This window comes from Corvus moneduloides, chromosome 2, assembly GCF_009650955.1.
Source record: "Corvus moneduloides isolate bCorMon1 chromosome 2, bCorMon1.pri, whole genome shotgun sequence".
NCBI lineage: Eukaryota > Metazoa > Chordata > Aves > Passeriformes > Corvidae > Corvus > Corvus moneduloides.
In genome coordinates this window covers 27,068,330-27,089,982 of record NC_045477.1, presented here as the reverse complement: position 1 = coordinate 27,089,982, position 21,653 = coordinate 27,068,330, and the positions used below count along the sequence as shown (strand labels likewise).

General features: G+C 45.6%; 1 protein-coding gene across 3 annotated transcripts in view; it reads left to right on the top strand.

Moving 5' to 3' along the window:
- The window catches only part of COL8A1 (collagen type VIII alpha 1 chain), a 123,834-nt gene extending 102,969 nt beyond the window's left edge, over positions 1 to 20,865 (top strand). For all 3 annotated transcript variants that reach the window (XM_032098608.1, XM_032098605.1, XM_032098607.1), the window contains exons 4-5: positions 16,274 to 16,589; positions 18,367 to 20,865. In XM_032098608.1, coding sequence (XP_031954499.1) covers positions 16,277 to 16,589; positions 18,367 to 20,273 — 2,220 coding nt within the window. In that variant the 5' untranslated portion in view covers positions 16,274 to 16,276 and the 3' untranslated portion in view covers positions 20,274 to 20,865. The remainder of the gene's footprint in view (positions 1 to 16,273; positions 16,590 to 18,366) is intronic.
- Positions 20,866 to 21,653: the final 788 nt, after the last annotated feature.

Genomic DNA, 21,653 nt, shown 5'->3' with positions numbered 1-21,653 from the left:
TGCATGTTTTCTTGGGAGTTCCTTGTAAAACAATAGTCAAGTCTGAACATAAGTATGTATTTTTAATGTGATAGGTTTACATTACAGGTTCTTTCCTCATTCTCCTACTGCCTGTAGGTCTGTACATCAACAGAGACATCCAAAGTCTGCTTTCATTTAATTAAATGGGATCTTTGTCGCCAGTTGAAAAAAAAAAAAATCAGATATGTGAAATAATGTCTGTTCTCATGACATTTTCAGCCCAATTTCCAGGAAGACTTTGGGATAGTTTTGAATAGATGAAAAGAATGATAAGAAAAACATTTCCTTAAAAGAAAATAATTAAAGGAAAGCAACACTCCCACTTATCCTCCAACTCTTCCATCTTTGGAAAATTTCCTTTTAGCTCAGAGGGGCTAGGCTAGTGAAGCTGCTCATCTGGGACATCCCATTAAATGTTGTAACTAGCAAGATAAGCTGCAGTAAAACAGACTCAGTAACAATCACTGTTGTCCACTTCAAACCAGATACATTTAACCACTCTGATAATTTCTACAGCAGAATACCAATATCAATAAATTTAAGCACATGCCAAAGTTAGGACTCAGTGATACTGGTTTTTCTGTAAATAGGACCTCCACTACAGTCAAAATGCTTCTATGACTGAGAACAGAATCTGCGCCAGTAGCGGATACCTGTTTGCTTAGCTGCACAATGGCTGGCCAGGATTTGGGTATTTTTAAGTTAATATAAACCAGAGTGATTCTAATTTTACTGCCTGAAAATGGTAATTTCATAGATCTAAACTGACATTTGTTCCTTGCCAAAATATTTTGCACTGGCACTTACTGTTGGAAAGACCAGTTTTTTCCTACTGCCAAGAACTGAGTAAAAGTCAGCCAAATTATTCAGTTCTTAATTGAGCAAAATTCTCATTGTAGTTTTGCTCGATTAGGAAAAACAGGCTACAGTCTACTGCATGGATAACTGTCTGGGTATGTATAAGTTGAGATTAATTTTAAAATATTTAACAACTAGTAAATTTTATACAAGTTACAGTTCTCATTGAAAATAATTAGGTTATCTACATATGTCAAACTGCCTGTTTGCACAAGTGACCAGTTCTCCAACTGCTGAATTTCACAAGCTTCCAACATTGCTAATTGTTACATGAAGTAATTAATTGAATTACTTGAGAAAAATCTATTCCAGATAATGTAGTGTACCCAGTTACTGAACTCTAGGAAATATACTTTTTACTGTACAAAATAGATATTCACCATTATAATCAATAGACAGGAACTGACAGGACACAAGTTTCTCAAAGTTATGGTCTCTACTGCATGTAGTTTTCCATCGCGTCTGTTCAGATTTCTGCATTTTATCTGTGTCAGTGATCCTCCCAAGGAGAATTACCAGACCTTCATAGTCAGGAGGTTTCATAAAGTATTAAACTTCAGCAATCATTTTTTGCCTGAGGCAGACAAGGGAAAACAAGCCAGGAAATTCTTCAACAATATTGCGTTAATAATTTTGCATTTCCAAATGAAAAGTAAGTCTTCTCTTCCATAACAGTTATCACTGGGCTATGAAAGCCACAGCAGTGTTGTATGGTCACAACACACTGATGAATTCAAGTGCACGAAAACACAAATCTCTCCCCTTCCTCTGGATAACTTGTCATGGCTTAGTCCTCTGAACACAAGTTCATTTCAGGTGTCACATCTAATCAAGATGAGGACTTCATTCCAAACCAAAGACATAATGGCATGTAATCCTTATTACAGTAGCAAAAAAAAAAGTAAATAATTTTCAATAGACCACTGTAAGAGACTGCTTTATTTGGGGAATAAACATTAAGTACAAGAAAGGCTAAAACAAGATATAGCTATTAGTCATAGAAAGAAGAGAGAGAAGTAAGAAGGAATTCAGGAAGAGGGGAGGCAGGAGTAGAATTTAGCAGCAGTTCTCAAAGGTGATTTATGAGATTTGTACACATATTAGGAGATAATCCAGTCTAGAGCCTGAATAGACAAAAAACCCAAAACTGACAAAAAATTAAATATACCAAGTTGAGGGTTTTTTTCAGCTTCTTAGTGATTTTGATTACTGGTATTGTCTTTTAGGTTGACAAGGAGGGTGATAATTTATTTCTATAGATACTATTTGAAACTAATACATTTAAAGGTAATGACATTGTCATGTGCCAGCAGTTTGTACATTCTGCCCTGTGTGCCTTAAAAGAAGAGATGAAAACTCTTTGTAAGTTTGCTTTCCTTCCCCACACTGCATATTCCTTTCAAAAAGCTGTAATGAGAACAGTATCTAATGAAAGAGCGAACATGAACACTGTACACTCCCAGAGATTATAAAAGCTTTTAGATTTTTGTCCAGTACAACCACTGCTGATTTATTATTAAAGCTTAAATCGGTGACAATGGAAGAAATTGGATTGCCTCTCAGTTCCAAGCAGAGAGTTAAATCTCCGGTATCTCAGTTAATTCCTTCACACATTCCCCTCCATTCCAGACCCAGCTCTCCTCCCTGCATTTTTTCCTTTGCCTGCCATGAAGCTGCTGTGCCCTGGGGTCCCCTCAGCCAGCAGTGTGAAACAGTTATGTCACCACAAGCTACTCATATAGATGCAGAAATACCAGCAAAGCTGACTTGGGGTTTTGATTTCTTTATTTGAATTCTTACTGATTGTTTCATTTGTGTGCATACTCTCAGGTGTGCATGCTTGCACTGTCCCAGCACTCTCCCAGCTGCTGCTTTGGCTGCTTCTCAGCTACAACCACCTTGTCATTTAGTGTCGCTTTAGCAGCAAAGTCTTCCTGCTCTAAACACAGCCCCAGTTGCACCCTGCATCCAGTACTGGCACTTGTCCAAGGGTCTCACAAAGCTGCAAACACACCTTTGAAAACACTAGCCCCTGCGTGACTTTACTAATACAAATTGTGAGTACAGCCCTCTAAGGACCTCATTCCTGCAGGATCTAATCAGCCTTACTATTTGACTTACTGAGCATTTTGCAATAATTTTCAGGCAATACTGCTCAAACATAAGAAAAAACCCTCTCACTCTGATCCTGCGGGCTATAATTACATACTCCAGAATATCTCTTTCATTAGCATAGTTAAACATCCACAAAGCAGATCAGAAGTATTTCTGTCCAGAGCACATGATTTCTGCTAACATCTGAAAATCTGAGCATGTTTCTTGACTAAAGGAAAAATTATCTTGGAATTAATGTAGGTGCCCCATCTCAAGAGTCAAACAAAACACACAAATGAAAATAATTTTAAGCATTGCTGATAGCCATCCTGTTGTATGAAACATAACTCCATTTCCCTTGCTAGAGAAGTACCAGCCTAGTGGATTTATTTTTGAATTTGGTTGAGCCATGGCATGTAGGTAGCCATAAACCTTTGGTTCAGATATCCAACAATAAGAATCTGGTGGACAAGGCTTGCAAGGAAGGATATGACATCATTTAAGTGCATTGCTTTTTCTAATGACAGATTTTGTGGAATTAGTCATTGTTGATCTAACTGCATCATCCTGGGAATATCTAGCACATGCTTTAACTATGCCTTTGCACAGATACAAAAATAATTTTTTAAAATACTTACCTGCTTAAAAAATCTAGATTTTGAAACAAAGAAAGGAGGATGGGGCAAGGAATGAAGGCCTTAGCTGATTGACAATACAGGATATAAAACCTTTCAGGTCCTAATCCGTGAGGGGATGTTTGCATCTGGCTCCATAATGGAGTCCACATGCCTGAATTAGATGCCGGGACTCCATGCATGTGTGTAAGTGGAGTTAAGTGCCTCGGAGGGGGATTCACAAAAGCCACTGTTTGGAGAGCTTCCTAAGCCAGCCAAATAGGGAAAGCTGAAGATTGCAGTTCACCCGAAATCCTGACTCTCTCCTGGGTTTAAGTGCCTTCTGGTGAATGAAGTAGACAGGCACAAGTCCCTCCACTCTGGGCTCATAGCTCACAATCCTCTTTTGAAAGCAGGTGCCAAATTTTTCTGTCGAACTCTGAGCAGTCGTCAGCAGCTCAAGCACAGTCTTATTTGGGCGGAGGAACACAGGTCTAGTTCCTTCCTTTAGCAAAAAGCACTTCTGAAGTTTGCATTCTCTCCCTCCTGGGCATGCCTGAGCCAGCAGGCTACAGGCATCAGCTCCCAAGAGATGGGTAAGAGATGGCACAGGTCACAGGAGACCCAAGAAGCCATACGGAGGAGGGAAAGCAACGAGAGACTTTGTCTGAAAGCCTGGGAGGTGTCCACAGGCAAAGCGAGCCTCAAGTCCACACCTGCACTAAGAAAGGCTTGTGCACTGGGACAAGGTGTCTTTGAGGAGGATTTCAGTGGTCTGACAGTCAGGCAACAGCTTATCAGTCCCTGATCAGGGGCTTGGATTTCAGCTGGGGATTGAAGTGTTTTAACTTCTGCTCCAATCCTATATTCTCCTGTACTTCCAGCCCCAGCTCTGCCTCGTAGTGCTGCAGGAAGCTGAAGAGAGGCTGGCGTCCACCTTTGATCCAGTTGAGCAGCTGGGTAGCTCATGTTTGTCAGCCTGTCCCTTCATCCTGGCTGCAGGATGGAAGAAACGCAAGTGCCGGCTCCTGCGGCAGATATTTTATAACTGTTAGTCCGCAGAGCCGAGCACTGACCAGCTTTCCAGCCTGTGCATCTGCTAGTCTCAGTCATCATGGGCCCAAATGGCTGCACGGAACACGTTTTCCTTGAGTACAGTTGACAGACTGAGTGACTGATGGTATTTGCTCTTCAGGGCTTGGCTTTGCTTTCCTTTGGCCTTGGTTGGGTTGTTCCAAGGTGACAGATGTGGTAATTTCAAGTCCTTTAAACCACAGCACCTTGGATTGCATATAGGAAATTAACTCCACTCATGACATTTTTGCAGTTTACATGACTATAAATTCTCCTAGATCCAGGATAAGCGTGTGTGAGTGGGGTGGGGAGGGTCTTTTGTGTGGGTGTGGGATGCTTCAGAAGCATCCTTTTTTTTGCTGTGCTTTTCAGAGGCAGGGCAAACTCCTGCTGTAAGTATTCCCTGAATCAAAGCTACAGGGAGTATTTCACAACTGAGATTGGAAGTTTTTTTGGTTGTGTACTGCTACCCTTATTTCTGCACTTGCAGAGTGGGAAGTGGGTGGTATCTGTGTAGGCCTGTACACGTAACACTTGTTAACAAGTAACAGTGACTTCAAGCTTTGTCTTTGCCCCTCCACTGATGTGTGCTTTTGTGCTGAAGCAGACTTGAGTAAGATGCATTTCTTACCAGCTGTACAAGAGGAAAAGACAGGTGGTCTTTAGGAACCGATCTGTTCCTGCATGACACAGGGATGTGTGTGTGCAGTTCAGCCATGGTGGTAGCATAGAGGATTTTCGGTGATTTTCAGTGGCGTTTTGCAAGCATCTCCCAGATGATGAAGACCTACACTGGTAGATCCAGTGTCTACCATCTAGCAACTTCCACCTTCGGGTCTGCCCACAGGTGTGACCTAGAGCACAAGGGGGCTTTCATAAAAATTGCAAGCCCAGTTTTGAAACCATTTTAACTGAGTGTTTAGCTGTAGTTATTGTCATCTTAGTCTTTATCAAGAAGAATAGCATAGAAATAAAATAATTTACCCATTTAGGAAATATGTTTGCAAGATAAGATCATCTTGAATTTTGTGAATGGAGTGTCAGGTCATGATTAGCACATCCTAACAAATACGATGATACCTGCAATATTCGATAATAAAACAGGAAAATAATTATTGCTAAATAATTTTAAAGCATGCTCCTGATTTCTCTCTGGGTGGAGTAGTATAATATGTTTAACCTTCGAAGGCAAGATTATTTCTTCCACTGTTTGAGCAAAGGTAGGAAAAGTATGCAGAGGGCAGGAATTTTTTTAATGGCAAATAACCTTCCAAAAAAAATTGTCTGAGAGGAAGTTTTTTCAAGAAAAATATTTTACAGACATTTGTTACTGTTTTCATATCTCCCTTGGACTGCTACTTTGGGTTTCTGGTAAATGGCAGAGTTAGAGCACAGCAAATAAAAATAAGGGAGAGAGAAGCTGCTCTTTCTCTTGACAGGCTCATCAAAGCACAGTGAACGGAAATATTGTAAATGGTAACAATTCGTCTCCAAAATAAAGCCTCCAAAGCCTTTTGCTTTTATTTAAAAAAAAAAAGTAATGAAACAGCATGATTGCAAGAGCCAAGAAAACACATTTTGTACGCCATCAAAGTGAGAAAAGGAACAGAAATGCTGTGCTGTGCCAGTTTCAGACAGAGGCAATCAAGCAAATTTTCTGGCAAGAATTCAATGCGCAAGGCCACAGGATTGTAACAGGAGTCACAGAGAACAATAAATTTTTTCAAATTAAGATCAGACCAAGTTCTTCAAAAGTCCCACACAAATTTCTTGCTTTGTAGTGCAAGAACTCACTGGACTGTTAAAGTAACTTCTGCTCAAATTGCAAGGGCTGGAGTATGATCACTACCAAGTATGATCACTACAAGAAATAAAATTTCTTTATAACCAAAAGACTGCAATCAAAGAACCTGGGCACCCAGAATTAGGCTCTCTTTCTTAACGAGATTTCATGATCTTGATTTCTTTATAGGGGGTAATGGCTCCCTGTAAAGCATTTAAATTTAATCAGTTTGCATACAGTGCTAAAAAGAGCTAGAAAGTTCTAAACCTCAGAGGTCCTGCTTCATCGTGATAATAAAAAGGCTAAAACTTACCCCTTTTCAAAGAGCCATCCCTCCTGCCTGCCTCAGGCACCCTGGAGCTGCCAGGAGCCCTCCACTCCCAAAATGTCCCACAGCAGAGCACTGGCGAGACCAGGTGTGGGCGGAGACAGACACCTGCCTTTTCCAAAGCTGTGGCTGTGTTCTGTCCACCCAGGACACAGTGCAGCCTTTTCATCCCCAAAAAGAAGACATGGTGACAGTGACCATGGTGTGGCAGGACGTCACACCACAGCGGGGTGTTGTCAGTGGCCCACAGGCCATGCAGGGCAGGTCAGACCCCAAGTGGCACCAGCAACTGAAACAGTACTTGCTACAGCCTCAGGATCAAGAGAAGCCCAAGAGCAGCTTCTGGCCACCTCTCCCTTGTGTCCTTAGGTTTGGCACCAAGTGTACCTTAGGCTGAGAAGTGCAGCCTACATGAATATTACAACTGCAGGCAGCTGTACTGCTTTACATAACACTTAAAAATAAAGAAGACAAATTACCTTCCCTACAACACTTGCAACAGTCACTGTCATTATCAAGAACACTTCTATAATCAGGATTTTTCTTTCCACTGCCATCTTTTGGGAAGTGTTTAAGAAAAATACATACTCTAGCACCTCATTGTGTCTTGCAGTTGTCAATGAAGGGAATTTCTGCATGCACATCTACACTTTCCTAAAGGTATTGAGATCTGCTAACTCATAGAATGCTCCTTCTCTAAGCAATCCTCCCAGACAGAAGACAGAAAATCGTAAACCATGCCATATTAGAATAAAATATATATAGGCAGATTTAAGACTCGGTGCACCTTCACAAAGCTGACTTTTTTTTCTGCTTTTAGTACAATAATTTAATTAATCAAACGAGGAACTAAGAGTTCTCTAACCAGTAGAACTGGTAGATATCCTTCAGAATAACATTCTGCCATTTATGCATATTTGGGCAAGAATTCAGGATATACTTAAGTTTTAATTGTCACAGAAAGAGACAGCCTTCTTCTCTCACTTCCGTCTACTCCCAAACATCTGATGAGAGGAAGCATTCCACTGACTAACAAGTTTAACACTGAGCTGTGCAGATTATTCACTTGTCATTTAGAGCCAATTGCTAGCATGTGGCTTGTTCACAAAGCTGTAGCTGGCTGACCCAAGAGGTAGTGAAATGGAAACTTTTTACACGTCTACCCGTGAGTATAATTCATAGCAGCACTGCTAGAGGCACCACTTTGGGTAGAACCAGTAAAATGCTGCGATACTCTTAGCAAACGATTGTACCATAATAACACACAAACAATTGTACCATGAAAAATTGAGAGACTTCTACTGCAGGCAGCCAGCACAACCTATCCCAGGGCAGAGCAAGGCCAAGAATGATGAGTAACAGCTGAGAAGGGATGTTTTTTTCCAAAACAAACCTGCAGTTCCCTGTTCACACTGCTGTGGAACCAGCAATCACCATAGTTCATTATCAGCACTTCAAGGTTCATCCTACTGGATCACACACTTCAGTATGAAGCGCATCACCACTTGTCTTTGCGTTATTTTGGGCTCAGTGGACTGGCAGTAGATGTGAAGCATTCCCACCAGAACAATCCCCAAATGAACAACACCCCTAGGAAATGGTTGGTTGACTATAAAAGCACTTCCATGAAAACCAACCTCCCTTCCCGTGTGTCGCGCATGGCAAACCCATTCCATCTGATAAGGTGAATTCCTTGGACAGCGTCAGTGGCTGTGGCCCGCGGGGAGCTCCTTCTGCAGTGCTCGGTAGCACCAGCCCTGCAGAGAAGGAGCTCTCAGCACAGTTCCCACGTTGAACAAACAGTCTGTGCTCGGACACATCGGCGGCCAGTCCCAGGCGCCACGCCAGCAGCGCGATTCCGTGCTGATAAGCGGGGAGGCAGCTCTGCACTTTGATCACTTTGTGTGTTCCACATTACTGGGTCTGGGTTTGTGTGCCACACGCTGCCGACCGCTGAATGGGGATCTAGTGGCAGTCATTTAAGTGTCTCCATCAAATCTGCCTGCCACCAAGACGGCAGGCAAATTGCCCAGAAGGGAGCATTAGGCAGAGGATTCGAGTGTATGCCGTATGGCAAAGAACAGGAAAACGTATTCAAAGGCAGGTATTTGCTAAATCCTACCTATAATTAATTCTAATCCCTTAATTAAAGTCGCATGCTTTTCTGCAAACATTCCCCCATGCTGGTCCTCCCTCTCGAGCCCGAGGTCAGGCACTGATTCGTGCAAACGAGTACACGCCACCAGGCAAAAGAGCTGCATCCCTGGGGACTGCGGTCACCCGGCCCACGGTGCCCAACTTACTGATCCTTGTCACGGCTCCCTGCCATCTGACTCCAAGCAGCTTTCAGGCATTTTCCAGCAAACAGCATCTGGGCCAGATCCTCAAAGACATGCAAAAGATGAATCCGCCTGGAAATCAATTACCAGCACCAAGCAATCTTAATATCATCATAAATTGTGAGCTTCCTGTTTGTGCGGAGTCAGCAGAGCCCTGTGCGTGGGAGTTGGGGTTGTGGTGGTGCCAATCTCATCATGCCCAGATCTGCAAAGAGATGAGGAGATGCCTGCCTGAGTCCACATAGGTAGGATCACAGCACACTGGGCATGGGGAGAAGGCTAGAGGGAACATAATATGTCTGCGTGGGCTAAAATCTCCTTCTCATTGTGGCTGCTCCCACTGCCAGGGTGTGTTTTCACACACAGGCACACATAAATACCTGCACACAAGCAACAGATACAGGCCCACGTGGAGATATAGTCTGTCCCAAAGTAAGAAACTGGGGAAGCCCAAGGGTGCCATTTTTATACAGAGAGCTTGGTGATCATCCAGAGTGAGCACGCACATGAATGTGTTTGCAGATAAACTGGAGCAGAGGCAAGTGCTTTGTTTTTGGAAATGCATTTTTAAATGGATAAACAGAGACCTCCCCAGGCATTGCAAGAAAAGATCACATAATTACCACTAAAGCCAAAGATAGCTTATGGATGACCGGTGGTTTTTAAGACAAAGCCATTTATTTAGATGTTATCACACTTCTCTAAGGAAGAAACTCTAGGCACCATTTTGAATTTTAAAAAACCTAGAAACAAGCATCTGCCACGTGTTGAATATTCCCCATTAGCAGCAGGTTTATGCATGCATGCATTTTAAAATGTTTATTATGACAATACTTGCTATGACTGCCTTAGATTTAGTAAATACCACATGATAATCAGACACAGTTGTTAGACCTTGAGCAAAATATGACTTAATTTATTTTTAACATACTGAACAATAGCTGTTTCTTGGTAATCTAAACTGAACACAGACACTTGAGACTACTTTGTTTCCTTGGAGGGGACAGTGAAAAGGAGGGAGGAGAAAAAAATAAACCTGATCTCTGTGGGAGAGTTTCACAAGAAACAAAAAGGCAGAATTACATTTACCATAAATCCTACTTTCCTCCCCACTGAATGCACAGGCCCTTATGACACTGTACCAAGGTAAATTCTTCACCTACTCAAGAAACAGGTATTGCCTTCAGTGAAGCTTTAGGCACCGTTACAAGCAAAATGGTGCAGGACCCCAAACCTGCTGGGGTGTAGATCAACCATCTCATGCCAACAGCATGCCTGGGTCCTCGCACAGGGGCTGTGCTCTCCTTTACTGTCCTCCTGCTCTTCACTGCTGACAAAAAAATTAAATCAGTGTAGCTACTGTTAATTTGGGTTACAAAACAGGTTAGCTTTCAGAGGAAATCCATGTCAAGGTATATATTTGGTTGCCTTCACTCCCTGCTTTTATGTGGAATATGACTGAATTTGCAAAAAGAAACCCCCTACATTGTGTTTAATTAGTTTGCTGGCAAATTTGAAAACATCTGTCCAAATGATGTAAAGACTGGTTTGGCACAAAAAGACAGAAGAGTGGTAATGTGTGCATTAAACGGCTCTAAGCTCTTAAGCATGTACAAAATTATTTGGCATGCAGAAGATTTTGGGTTTTTACTGTCCCTGAAAACACAGATTCCCACTAAAGTTCAGTCTCTGTATAGTACAGAGTATCCTCAGTTCTCTTCAGAAAGTACTCACTGACTGACAGGTTAGTCCTCAAAGGAGTTAATGATCCAGAGATGAATTTTAGCAGTGATGAAGTTATGAAATAGTGTCTTTGAAAACGGTGGACAACGATGTGCTGGTAAATTCACTGCTCAAGTCCCTTACACTTCACAGCACCAGTGCTGAGAACAACAATCAACATTGGCTTGATTTTCACATCTTAAAACACCCCACCCTTGAAATCACCACAGCTATTCATTGGATAGGAATAGCTTAGTTCACTACAGGAACTAAGGCCTTGATAGCTGCTTTTCTTTTGTGCTGAGAATTCTTCCAAAAAAGGGAGCTGGGTAACGTAATTAGTTTACAAATGCCCCACACTCTGCAATGCAGTGGGGCTGCTCCTTATGCACCTTAACACTCTGATTGCCATTTCCATTGCATTATATTGCTCCCACATGTCTCTGTATGACAGAGACTTTAGTGAGGTTTATAATGTTCCTGTGGGATTGGATCTCCTGTCCCCAAACAGCAGAGCCATCCCTGGATACACCATTGCAGATAGTTGGCAATAGGATCTGTTATCAAGGTCACCCCAGAAGTCACCCTAACCACTTCTGATCTCAAGACAAAAACACCCTGGAAGATTTAGCTTTTTATCATCTGTTTTTTTAGTAGCATTCTTCTGGGAACAAAATCTCCAGAGTCACTAGGATTTTTATTTTGCAGCAGTCCTTTTCCATGTGGAAACCAGAGCACTAGCAAGTCTATCCCCCCAGTGCATTGGGGAACTGGTCCCTGCAGCTTCAGGCAGCCACTGTGGAAGGGACCACAGGGAAAAGACTTCAGGTCACTGAGATCTACTCATGCCTTATGCTTATTTGGGAAATACAGCAATACAAAACCAAGGGGTGGTAAATTAAGCCTGTGGGGGTTGTCTCTGGCTGAGTGTCTTAGAGGTTCCGAGACAACCCAACGTTGATTGCAGAGTGATGGCTTTCCTGTAAGGACCAATAAATCAAGGTCTAGTTTCCACTCTTTGCAAGATCACCTATGATTTCAAGTCCCAAGTGGATGGGCATCACTCTTTCCATACATTCTTTACATAATTAGGCTAAACCAGCCATTATTTCTTCACACCAATTTAAGAATTATGACTGCTGGTACATTTTGTTTTGTCTCCTGTTTCTGCTGACAAACTCAAATAGCCAGAGGAAGGTCCTTTCTAGTTTTCTCAGGAGGACAGCTCTACCAAAGAGATTATTGAGAAATGTTCTCACTCAAGCTTTGCCTGTAAAAATGTGTTTTTCCAGGGACACTCTCTCACCCACAGAGACAACCAGATGCCTTCACACACAAGCAGCTGATGGTTTAGGATAATGTTCCTTCACCCTCAACTGTCTTGTCCCATCCTAGGTAAAGCAAAATGTTTGTTGTGGCTTAATCGCAATGACTGGTGCAAATGACACGTCACATGGTGGGAAGGCTCAGTTGCTCCTCTCCTCCATCTTCCTTCCAACATCCAAAGTTATGGTAAAACTTTGCTTTCTCCAAGCCCTTGGCTTCCCTAAAGGTGCACACATGCACTTACTTACCTGCCACAAATACACAGACACATTTCTATTGCTTTGTGCCAAAACCCTGGCAAATCCCAATCCAAAGACAAATTATTGCTCCACCAAGTCACCTTTGAAAGCATGTCATATCGCATTACATAAATGGGTTTGGAGGTGATCCCTAAATTGTTGGGATTTGGGTGAAGGGGGTGGGAAGTCTTACACTTTGGCTGCATCTTTAACACAGATTTTTCTCCTCCTCACTCTATCTTCTTTGAGTTCTGTCACCACTGGGAAAAAATCTCCTTTTGCTGTTCAGAAGCTCTGGAGGACCTGTCCAATATTTAGGATCTATAGGCTTCTTTTAAAAACCAAGAGCAAGATTTTTCAGTAGCTTTTAGGCATTTAAAGATGCTGGTGGTTTCCTAGTGAGGTCTTTGAACTAGAGCTGTGCACCGAGGCAGAAACAAACTGCAAGGCAGAAAAAATACACCTTCAGCTTCTCTCAGCACATAAATAACTTTTTAGAGAAGCTGAGTACGATGAGATAGGCAATGAGCAGAAACACTAAAGATCGCCGGTATCCCTCATGCTTCCGGGCAGCCTTTCCCTGTAGTGATGGTATCTGACAGCAATAATCCAGCAGCAGCACACATGACTCTACCACATCTCTCATCAAGACTCATTTTGTCTGACCCCTCCTTCCTCTGGGAGCAGGGGAAGACGAGCTGTGCAGATGGTACCAAACACAGGCTGCATCTCCAGTACCTGCAGATCCCAAGCCCCAGACAGCTCACAAGGCCACAGGGGACACACTGACCTCCTCCCACAAAGATGTCAGCCAAGTCCCATCTAGCCCAAGGTTGTTCAGTAAATAAACCCCCACCTTCCACCTCAGCTAGTCACAGGCACCAGCCCCAGCCAAAATCAATAGAGAGAAGCAATCCGTCATTTCCAGGCCACACTGGTTAGGTTATAGATGAGTCAAAAAACACTACAGGAAACACAGATGTGGTGAGATCACCTCCTTCTCTGGAGCCTTCCTATCTCTACAAGTCTTGCCTGATCTCCCTCAAACTTTCCATGTGCACACACAAAACCATCTCGTGTGCCACGTGGTCGTGCCTGTTCCAGTGCAGGTGCATTGCGTGACACTTGGCAGGGCCAGGCCAGCCTGGCACAGCAGCAGGAGGCTGAGTTCACCCTGAGCTGCAGGCAGGCTGGTGTCTCCCCATAGGAAATTCTTTTCAATTATTTCAAATACCTCCCACTTGCACACAAAGCCCATGTTTTGTAATAAAAACAAGGAGAAAATCTCATCCTAAGGAATTTTACCTATTTCCCCCTCTACTTATTCCACTGAAGTTATCTTTTTTAAAAAAACAATCTCCCCCAAACTGGCCACCAGAACAACAAAGTAGCCAAGAAGCTAATTTAATAACCTCATTCTTCAAGATCCACCTTGCCCTTCATACTAGTAGGTTTCAGAAACAGTCCTGTATCATCCAGTATCTCATAATTTTTTTTAAAGGTTTCACTGCATTTCTCCCTTCATACAGATAATGCTTTTCCTTTGAGAGAGATGCAGAGAATACTGCAAATGTTCTAGTGACTGGGATTTTCCCTGCAAACTAAGGCAGGCATTACCCTATTCAGGTCTTACCCTATTGAGCTACAGAGAGGCAAAGGTGTTTCAAGTTACTCATTCTGTACAGAAAGGAGCAGGAAGGCCAAGAAAGACAAGAAGGGGGACATATCCTTGTCTAGCCCCCCCCCAAAAAAAAAAACAACCAAAAAAAGAAAAGGTTGCTTAGGGTCCATGTGCCGAGATGAAGCTGAAGTGGGTTAGTTCAGTCACCACACCCCAGCTGAGCCACAGTAACTGATCATGAACAGGCTGTCCTCCCACTCCAAAGCTCACCATTGAGCTTTAAGCAGAAATACCACGTCCCAAGGCCCTAATCCTTTAGCTCACAGCAGCACAGCCAGCTGTGGGCTAAAAGCCACATTAAACTCACTGGAGGAGAAGCATTTGCTGAAATGCTTTGCTCAACAAGCGACTGCTTGGACTTTAGCTACACTTGCAAACTCCTGTACATCTTGGCTCCGGTTCTCTTTGCCACATGGCAGCTGGTTACGTCCATGAATTCCTGGGAGGGAAAGTGACTGTAGAAACTCAGCTGTGCAACATATGCTCCATCTAGTGTTGATTCACTGTATTTCATTTTCTTAAAAGGTTTGATTTGCTGGTAACACGTATTTCCATCTTCTCTGTCGTTCATATGTCTATGTATGATCATTATTGAAAATAATAACCTCCTGCTTGTTGTTTCAACTACGCCATTTTGATCCAGCCGCCACTTACACCTTCAGTAATGAGTATGCACCAATTTCCACTTAGAGATTAAATCTCATAGAGCAAAATTAACGGAAAATGTTTTAAAAGAGCAGCAAGCATTTCCCCAGGTGCTTTGCTAATGCAAAGTGAATGGGAAACTTCAAGCAGGAGCAAAACCTAAAGCCTAGAGGACACACAGGGGAAAGTTGCCCCCATAAAAGATGCTTCCCAGACATGGGGGCACATTTTTGAGCCCCTCTGCCACAGACTGAAGTGCTTTTTTGTCCTCTACATCGAGCCAGGCTGCTGGGAAGGACAGGAAAATAAACGAGTGGCTCAAAGCCCTTGCTGCCTCCTCAGGCCATCCTCATCACACCAGAGCACAGCGGCTGCTGGGAGCAAGTCCCAACAAGCACTTTGGCAAAGCTCTGGAGCATGCATGACCTGGAAGCACACAGAGAATGCACAAATGACCTGGAAATGCACTCAGGTTGGGCGCAAGGCATCTTTGCATAGTAGAAAAACAGGGACAGTGGCAACAGCCATCAGGCCTGGCAACTGCCATATGTATTTAAAAAGGGTAGGACCTGAATGCCAGATTTGGTTGTGGGGCAAAATACTCCAACACACAGAGTCTCTTTTTACCACATGCTGTCCCCTAATTTGCACTACTTGAGGGAGTTCCCAGTTCCTAATTTGCTGCTCAGCTGATGGTAATGCCCTTAACTGCAAAAAGAAAATCCAACAGCAGATAGGACAAGAAGTCCCAAGCTAACATTTTGATTAGGAAGTAAAAGAAAAAAAGCCCAACCCTGTTCTGTTGTGTTAGCAGGACTGGTGAGGTGCTGGGATGGGCTGCCTTGAGACAGGCCAGGATCTGCAGTGGGGGAGACCTCTAGAAAACAGTTGAACACTCCCAGAGAAAGGCTTGGGTTGGCTGATCCTACCGGAAGCAGTGGTGGCCCAAACAGGCCCACTTCTTCTGGGCAGAGGCCAAAAGGATCCCAGCCCAGCTAAGATGAGAGCTGGCAAGGAGCTGTGATAGAAACAGATGGTCCTTGGACGCTTGCAGCCATGGCGCACAATCGCAGGCACAGATTGAAGCTGCAGAAACAGAGCTTTCATTGCTGTGGAAAGCAGAAAGAGCACTGACAATACAGCTTCCTGGGCAGAAAGCATTTAGGAGAGCCCCACATCCCCTGCCTGCTCTTCCCCTGTGCCAGAGCTTGCAGCAGAGCTCCCCAAAGCTGTGCTGTGGCACTGACACAGGTGAGAAAGCAGCAAACTCAGAGCAGGTCCCTGTGTGGAGAAACCACAGAGGGCACCTCTGGGGAAGCATAAAACTAAATACAATAAGGGCATTTGCTGTAATAGTACTGGCTTGAGTAGAGCCTCCAGTAAACCAGATACAGGCATGCTGCAGGATGTCATCCAGGGCAGCATACAAACCAGGGCCAGAGATTTAGGGCCAGTTTGCTGCAGAAAATGAGAGAAGCTTGCCCTAATGGGAAATGCACAACATGAAAACAACTGTGTGCAACTGTGTGTTTTGTGGTGCTTTTCACAGGTGATGGCCGCGCTGCTCTTCCCTCTGCAGCTGCTGGCAGTGGCTGTCACTGTTTACCTAGAGCTGGTGAGGTCTGCTCAAGGTGGTGCCTACTATGGAATCAAGCAGCTGCCACCTCAGGTGCCCCAGTACCAACCCCTCGGACAACAAGTACCTCACATTCCGCTGGGCAAAGAAGGCATCCCGATGCAGCACCTGGGCAAGGAGATGCCCCACATGCAGTATGGGAAGGAGTACCCCCATCTGCCTCAGTACAGGAAGGAGGTCCCACAGATGCCCATGCTTGGCAAGGATATGGCTCCCAAGAAAGAGAAAGGTAGGTCAGCATGTCCCTCTCCACTCCTGCATGGTCCCATCTGGTGTGCCAGAGCACTGTTTGCCATCGGGAAATTGAACACTGGAGCAGGCTGCTGCAGGCTGGGCACAGCACCCTCGTCCCCACAGGACTGGCCAGGCTGGTACCTGGCCACAGGTGGACAAAACAGGTTCATGGGAGCTGTGGGGCAGCTCAGGGTCACCAGCACAAGACCACAGTCATCCTCTGGGCTGCTGCACAGCCTCTGAGCAGCCCTACCTGCAACGAGCCTTCAGCACACAGGGCTGGCCCCAGGTTTGCTCAGATGCTTGTTCAATGCTAGGAAAAACCTTGTCATCCCACCTGCTTGCAGAAAACCCTCTGATGGGGCTTCAAATGATGGCCCAGGGTCCTGTCTGGATCTGCTCCCACTCTCATTGCAACAACCAGACATATGAGCTAAGAGCCCCAAGATTTGAATTTATGGGAACATCACCGTTTTGTCTGAATTCGTCCAGACCCTGTGATTTAGAGGTTTGCAGATAAAAACATACAATTGCTCTTCTAACCCTGGAGTCCTCTTTCTGTAGGTTATTTATGGGTGTTACAGAGGCATTGAAAGTACAGAGGATGAATGCACAAGTCTGCACGTACAAGCACTTTCCCCATTCAGTAAAGGAAGTCTGGACCCTATTAATATATTTAAGAAAACAAGAAAAAACTCCAAAATACAAAGGGTGACCAGGAACACCCAGTGTCATAAAATCTTTGTGAGGACCACCACTGTCTGTGGGACTGCAGACAAGCTGGTTAACTTTGACTTACTGAGGCTTCAGCTAACCACAGTCTCTACTGACTTCAGAGGGAAATGGAAGATTTCAGGGCCTATTTTTGGAGTGTCTGAACAAGCACCATTGGCTGTAGTAAAATCAACCTATCCCGTGAGCAAGGATTTTCGACGTGCATAAAACACAACATATGCAGAGAGGGAGGGTTTCCACCTCCCAAAGAACAGTTAATTCTCTTGTCCTGAAACCTCATCTCCTGTCCTTCCCCAAATCTCTCACTTCTTTACCCATTTTAGAGCTGGAAAAGAGTTTCCACTTAACCCAAAAAGCCTGCAGCTTGAAAAGCAACCAACCCCAGCAGCAAATTCCCCACCCTGACCTGCAACGATAACTGGTCACATAACACAGAAACACGGGTTTGGACAATACAAACATTTTGCATTGTTTACAAGAGCCATAACTAGACGTGGCTGTGCCAAAAGAGCAATGCTGATTAAAGCTGTAGGTTTCCAGTAATACTTTAATGGCTTCCAAAGCCTTGAGGAAAATACAGACATACCTATGTATAAACTTCTTACCAATACATTGATCTTGCTCATTTAAGCCCCTCCAGAAAAAGCGCTTTTATGCCAGGACTCCTCCCACAGCACGACAGCACTGAGTTTCCTGCAAAAACTCTTAAAGGTAGATTAATCTACAGCAACATGGGACACAATGCAGATTTTGCTTTAAGATTGTATAGGTGGAAAACACCAGCAAAGTGCAAATGGTTTTTACATATGATGCACAGCAATTATTTTGTGGAAACAGAAGCACGCATGGAAGTTTGGAGTATGCAAAACAGTAGTAACATCCTCTCCATTCTCGACACCAATCTGTAACTCGCTAGCTGTCTCTACCACAAAACCATGAGGCATCATAAAAAGCATGGTTTTTTGAAACATGTGATTGTAATCATCTTTTCTCTCTCTCTCTCCCCTCTCTTTCTTTTTCTTTTCTTCCCGACCCAGAAATTCCCATGCGCAGTCTGAGGGGTGAGCAAGGCCCCCCTGGTGAGCCTGGACCAAGAGGGCCACCAGGGCCACCAGGATTACCAGGTCATGGTGTGCCAGGAGCCAAAGGAAAACCAGGCCCACAAGGATACCCAGGAATTGGAAAGCCGGGTTTGCCAGGGATGCCAGGAAAACCAGGGGTCATGGGGCCCCCAGGGCCAAGAGGGGAGATGGGGCCCAAGGGGGAGATTGGGCCCATGGGGATACCCGGACCGCAAGGACCCCCAGGGCCTCATGGGCTTCCTGGCATAGGGAAGGCGGGTCCTCCAGGGCTGCAGGGACAGCCTGGGCCAAAGGGTGAGCCTGGGATGAAGGGGCCACCAGGAATCCCTGGGATCCCAGGGCCAAAAGGGGAGAAGGGGGTTGGGATCCCGGGTTTGCCAGGTCTGAAGGGTCCACCTGGGCTGCCTGGTCCCCCTGGTCCCGTGGGGCTGCCGGGGGTCGGCAAACCAGGCATGGTTGGCTTCCCTGGCCCACAGGGACCCCTGGGCAAACCTGGACCCCCAGGAGAGTTAGGGCTCCAGGGGCCTCCAGGGGCCCCCGGGATCCAAGGCCCTCCCGGCCCACCTGGCATTGGCAAACCAGGCCAGGATGGCATACCTGGCCAGCCGGGCTTCCCGGGTGGCAAAGGGGAGCAGGGATTGCCAGGCCTGCCCGGGCCCCCTGGTCTCCCTGGAGTCGGGAAGCCAGGCTTCCCTGGGCCCAAAGGGGAGCGAGGTGTGGGTGGTCTGCCTGGCCCCCTGGGGCCAAAGGGGGAGAAGGGGCATGCGGGGCCACCTGGCATGGGAGGGCCACCAGGGGAGCCAGGCCAGCCAGGACTGCCAGGCATTATGGGCCCTCCAGGGGCTGCTGGTTTCCCAGGACCTAAAGGAGAGGGGGGTGCTGTAGGGCCACCAGGACCAGTCGGCCCCAAGGGAGAACCTGGCCTGCAGGGTTTTCCAGGAAAGCCAGGCTTTCCCGGGGAAGTGGGTGGCCCTGGGCTGCGGGGGCTGCCAGGCCCCACAGGACCCAAAGGAGAAGCCGGACACAAAGGCTTGCCGGGGCTGCCGGGTGTCCCAGGGCTTGTGGGGCCAAAGGGTGAGCCCGGGCTCCCCGGTGCTCAGGGGCTTCAGGGCCCCTCGGGCATCCCAGGCATCGCGGGACCCAGTGGTCCCATCGGCCCCCCCGGGCTGCCAGGGGCGAAGGGCGAGCCAGGCATGCCCGGCCCCCCTGGCTTCCCTGGGGTAGGCAAACCTGGTGCTGCGGGGCTGCAGGGACCCCCGGGAAAACCTGGGGCGCTCGGTCCGCCTGGTCAGCCGGGGCTCCAGGGGCCACCGGGCCCCCCCGGGCCCCCAGGTCCACCAGTCGTCATCCCACCCACTCCACCAGCCGTGGGACAGTACCTGCCTGAGGTGGGGCCAGGGATCGAGGGCTTGAAGCCCCCCTACGGCTACAAGGGCAAGAAAGGCAAGGCTGGTGGCATTGTCTACGAGATGCCCGCGTTCACGGCAGAGCTCCTCACCCCCTTCCCCCGCGTCGGGGTGCCCGTGAAGTTCGACAAGCTCCTGTACAACGGCCGGCAGAACTACAACCCCCAGACGGGGATCTTCACCTGCGAGATCCCCGGCGTCTACTACTTCGCCTACCACGTCCACTGTAAAGGCGCCAACGTGTGGGTGGCCCTGTACAAGAACAACGAGCCGCTCATGTACACCTACGACGAGTACAAGAAGGGCTTCCTGGACCAGGCTTCGGGCAGTGCCGTGGTGCAGCTGATGCATGGAGACAAGGTTTACGTTCAGATGCCATCCGAGCAGGCGGCAGGACTCTATGCCGGGCAGTACGTTCATTCGTCTTTTTCAGGATATTTATTGTATCCCATGTAAAACAAAACAGACACACACACACACACACACACAAAATCAAAACCTTTCTCCTCTGCTTCAGTCTTTTATACCACAGAAGATGCATTTTATGACCATTTTGGACCATCTTGTACAAAATCAAAGAAATAAATACGAAGTTTAACATTATGCACAGCTAGTTATAAAAAAAAAAGGTGTGGCAAACATATCTAAAGATGTGTATCAGGTTCATAAACAGTTGTTTTGCACCCAAGGGGGACATATTAGCTGTACATTATATATTTCTGCAATGCCATGCTTACTTTAATTTCATTCACAGTAATTCAGTACTAAAGCTCAAATCAGTGTATGTCACTCACTCCTGTTGCATTGATCATAGCTGTAAGATGAAAAACAGTGACTTAAACCAGAGTAGGTCAGTCTCTAATTATATTAAAAAATTTGAGTGGCTTATTTGACTAGGTGGGGGGTTTCTAGGGTTTCTGACAGCAGGTCTGCCTGACAAGCAAAGGTTCTCTTAGCTGGAGATCTGTACTTCCCTTCCCCCGTACAAAAAATAATCCTGCAGGTGTGCTTTTTTTTCCTGAACAATTTATTTATGATGGAAGAGGAATCCTGATGGCGTACCTATTCCCCCTAAACCTTCTCCAGCAGTCATTGGACCTAAAATGTCACCACTGACTCCAGCAGGCACTGGTTTCACCTCCTAATGCCACAGCACTTGAGAAGTCTCCATCTCTATTCACACAGCTCAAGTAGATGAGGTAAATTCCCCACTTGCTTTGTGCCATGCCATTGAGACGTTCTGGCCAACACATGGCAATATTCAGGGTGGCATAAATTTGCTTGGATTTCTGTGCTTGTACCAAGAACCCATTTGGCTTGTCAGAAGAGACACCTATTCTGCCACTCAGCAAAAGGTGAATCAGTTTGCTCTTCAATGACTAGGCACAGCAGAAGTAGCTCTGTTTGCTTAACTGATTTGTTGCTTGAGATCAACCAGAAACTTTACCAGCAATACTGATCATGCAAATTTATCCGAGGAACTTGGTTCTATCTAAAAGCTGACTTCCAATCCTTATTTATATGTTACCAGTTGTCAAGGAGAACCTGCAGGCCTCAATACTTTTCCGTACTTGAGGACAGCGACTTCAGTGCCCGAAGTCTCTGTCTGCTCATCAATGGTGCTAATCTCACCTCAACAAGTGTTCTGTTTCCAAGGGGCAGTGGACCTTGCTGTGGTTCCCTGTACGGTGCTGCACATCACACACTGCTGCACTAGTTCAAAGAGTTAAGTGCTCATCACTTCTTCGATGTCTTTAGCTACCGCTACTGCTTTTGATTCAAAAATGAACTAGATTTTTCAGGCAGAACTAAGATTGGATTTAACTGGCATTACCA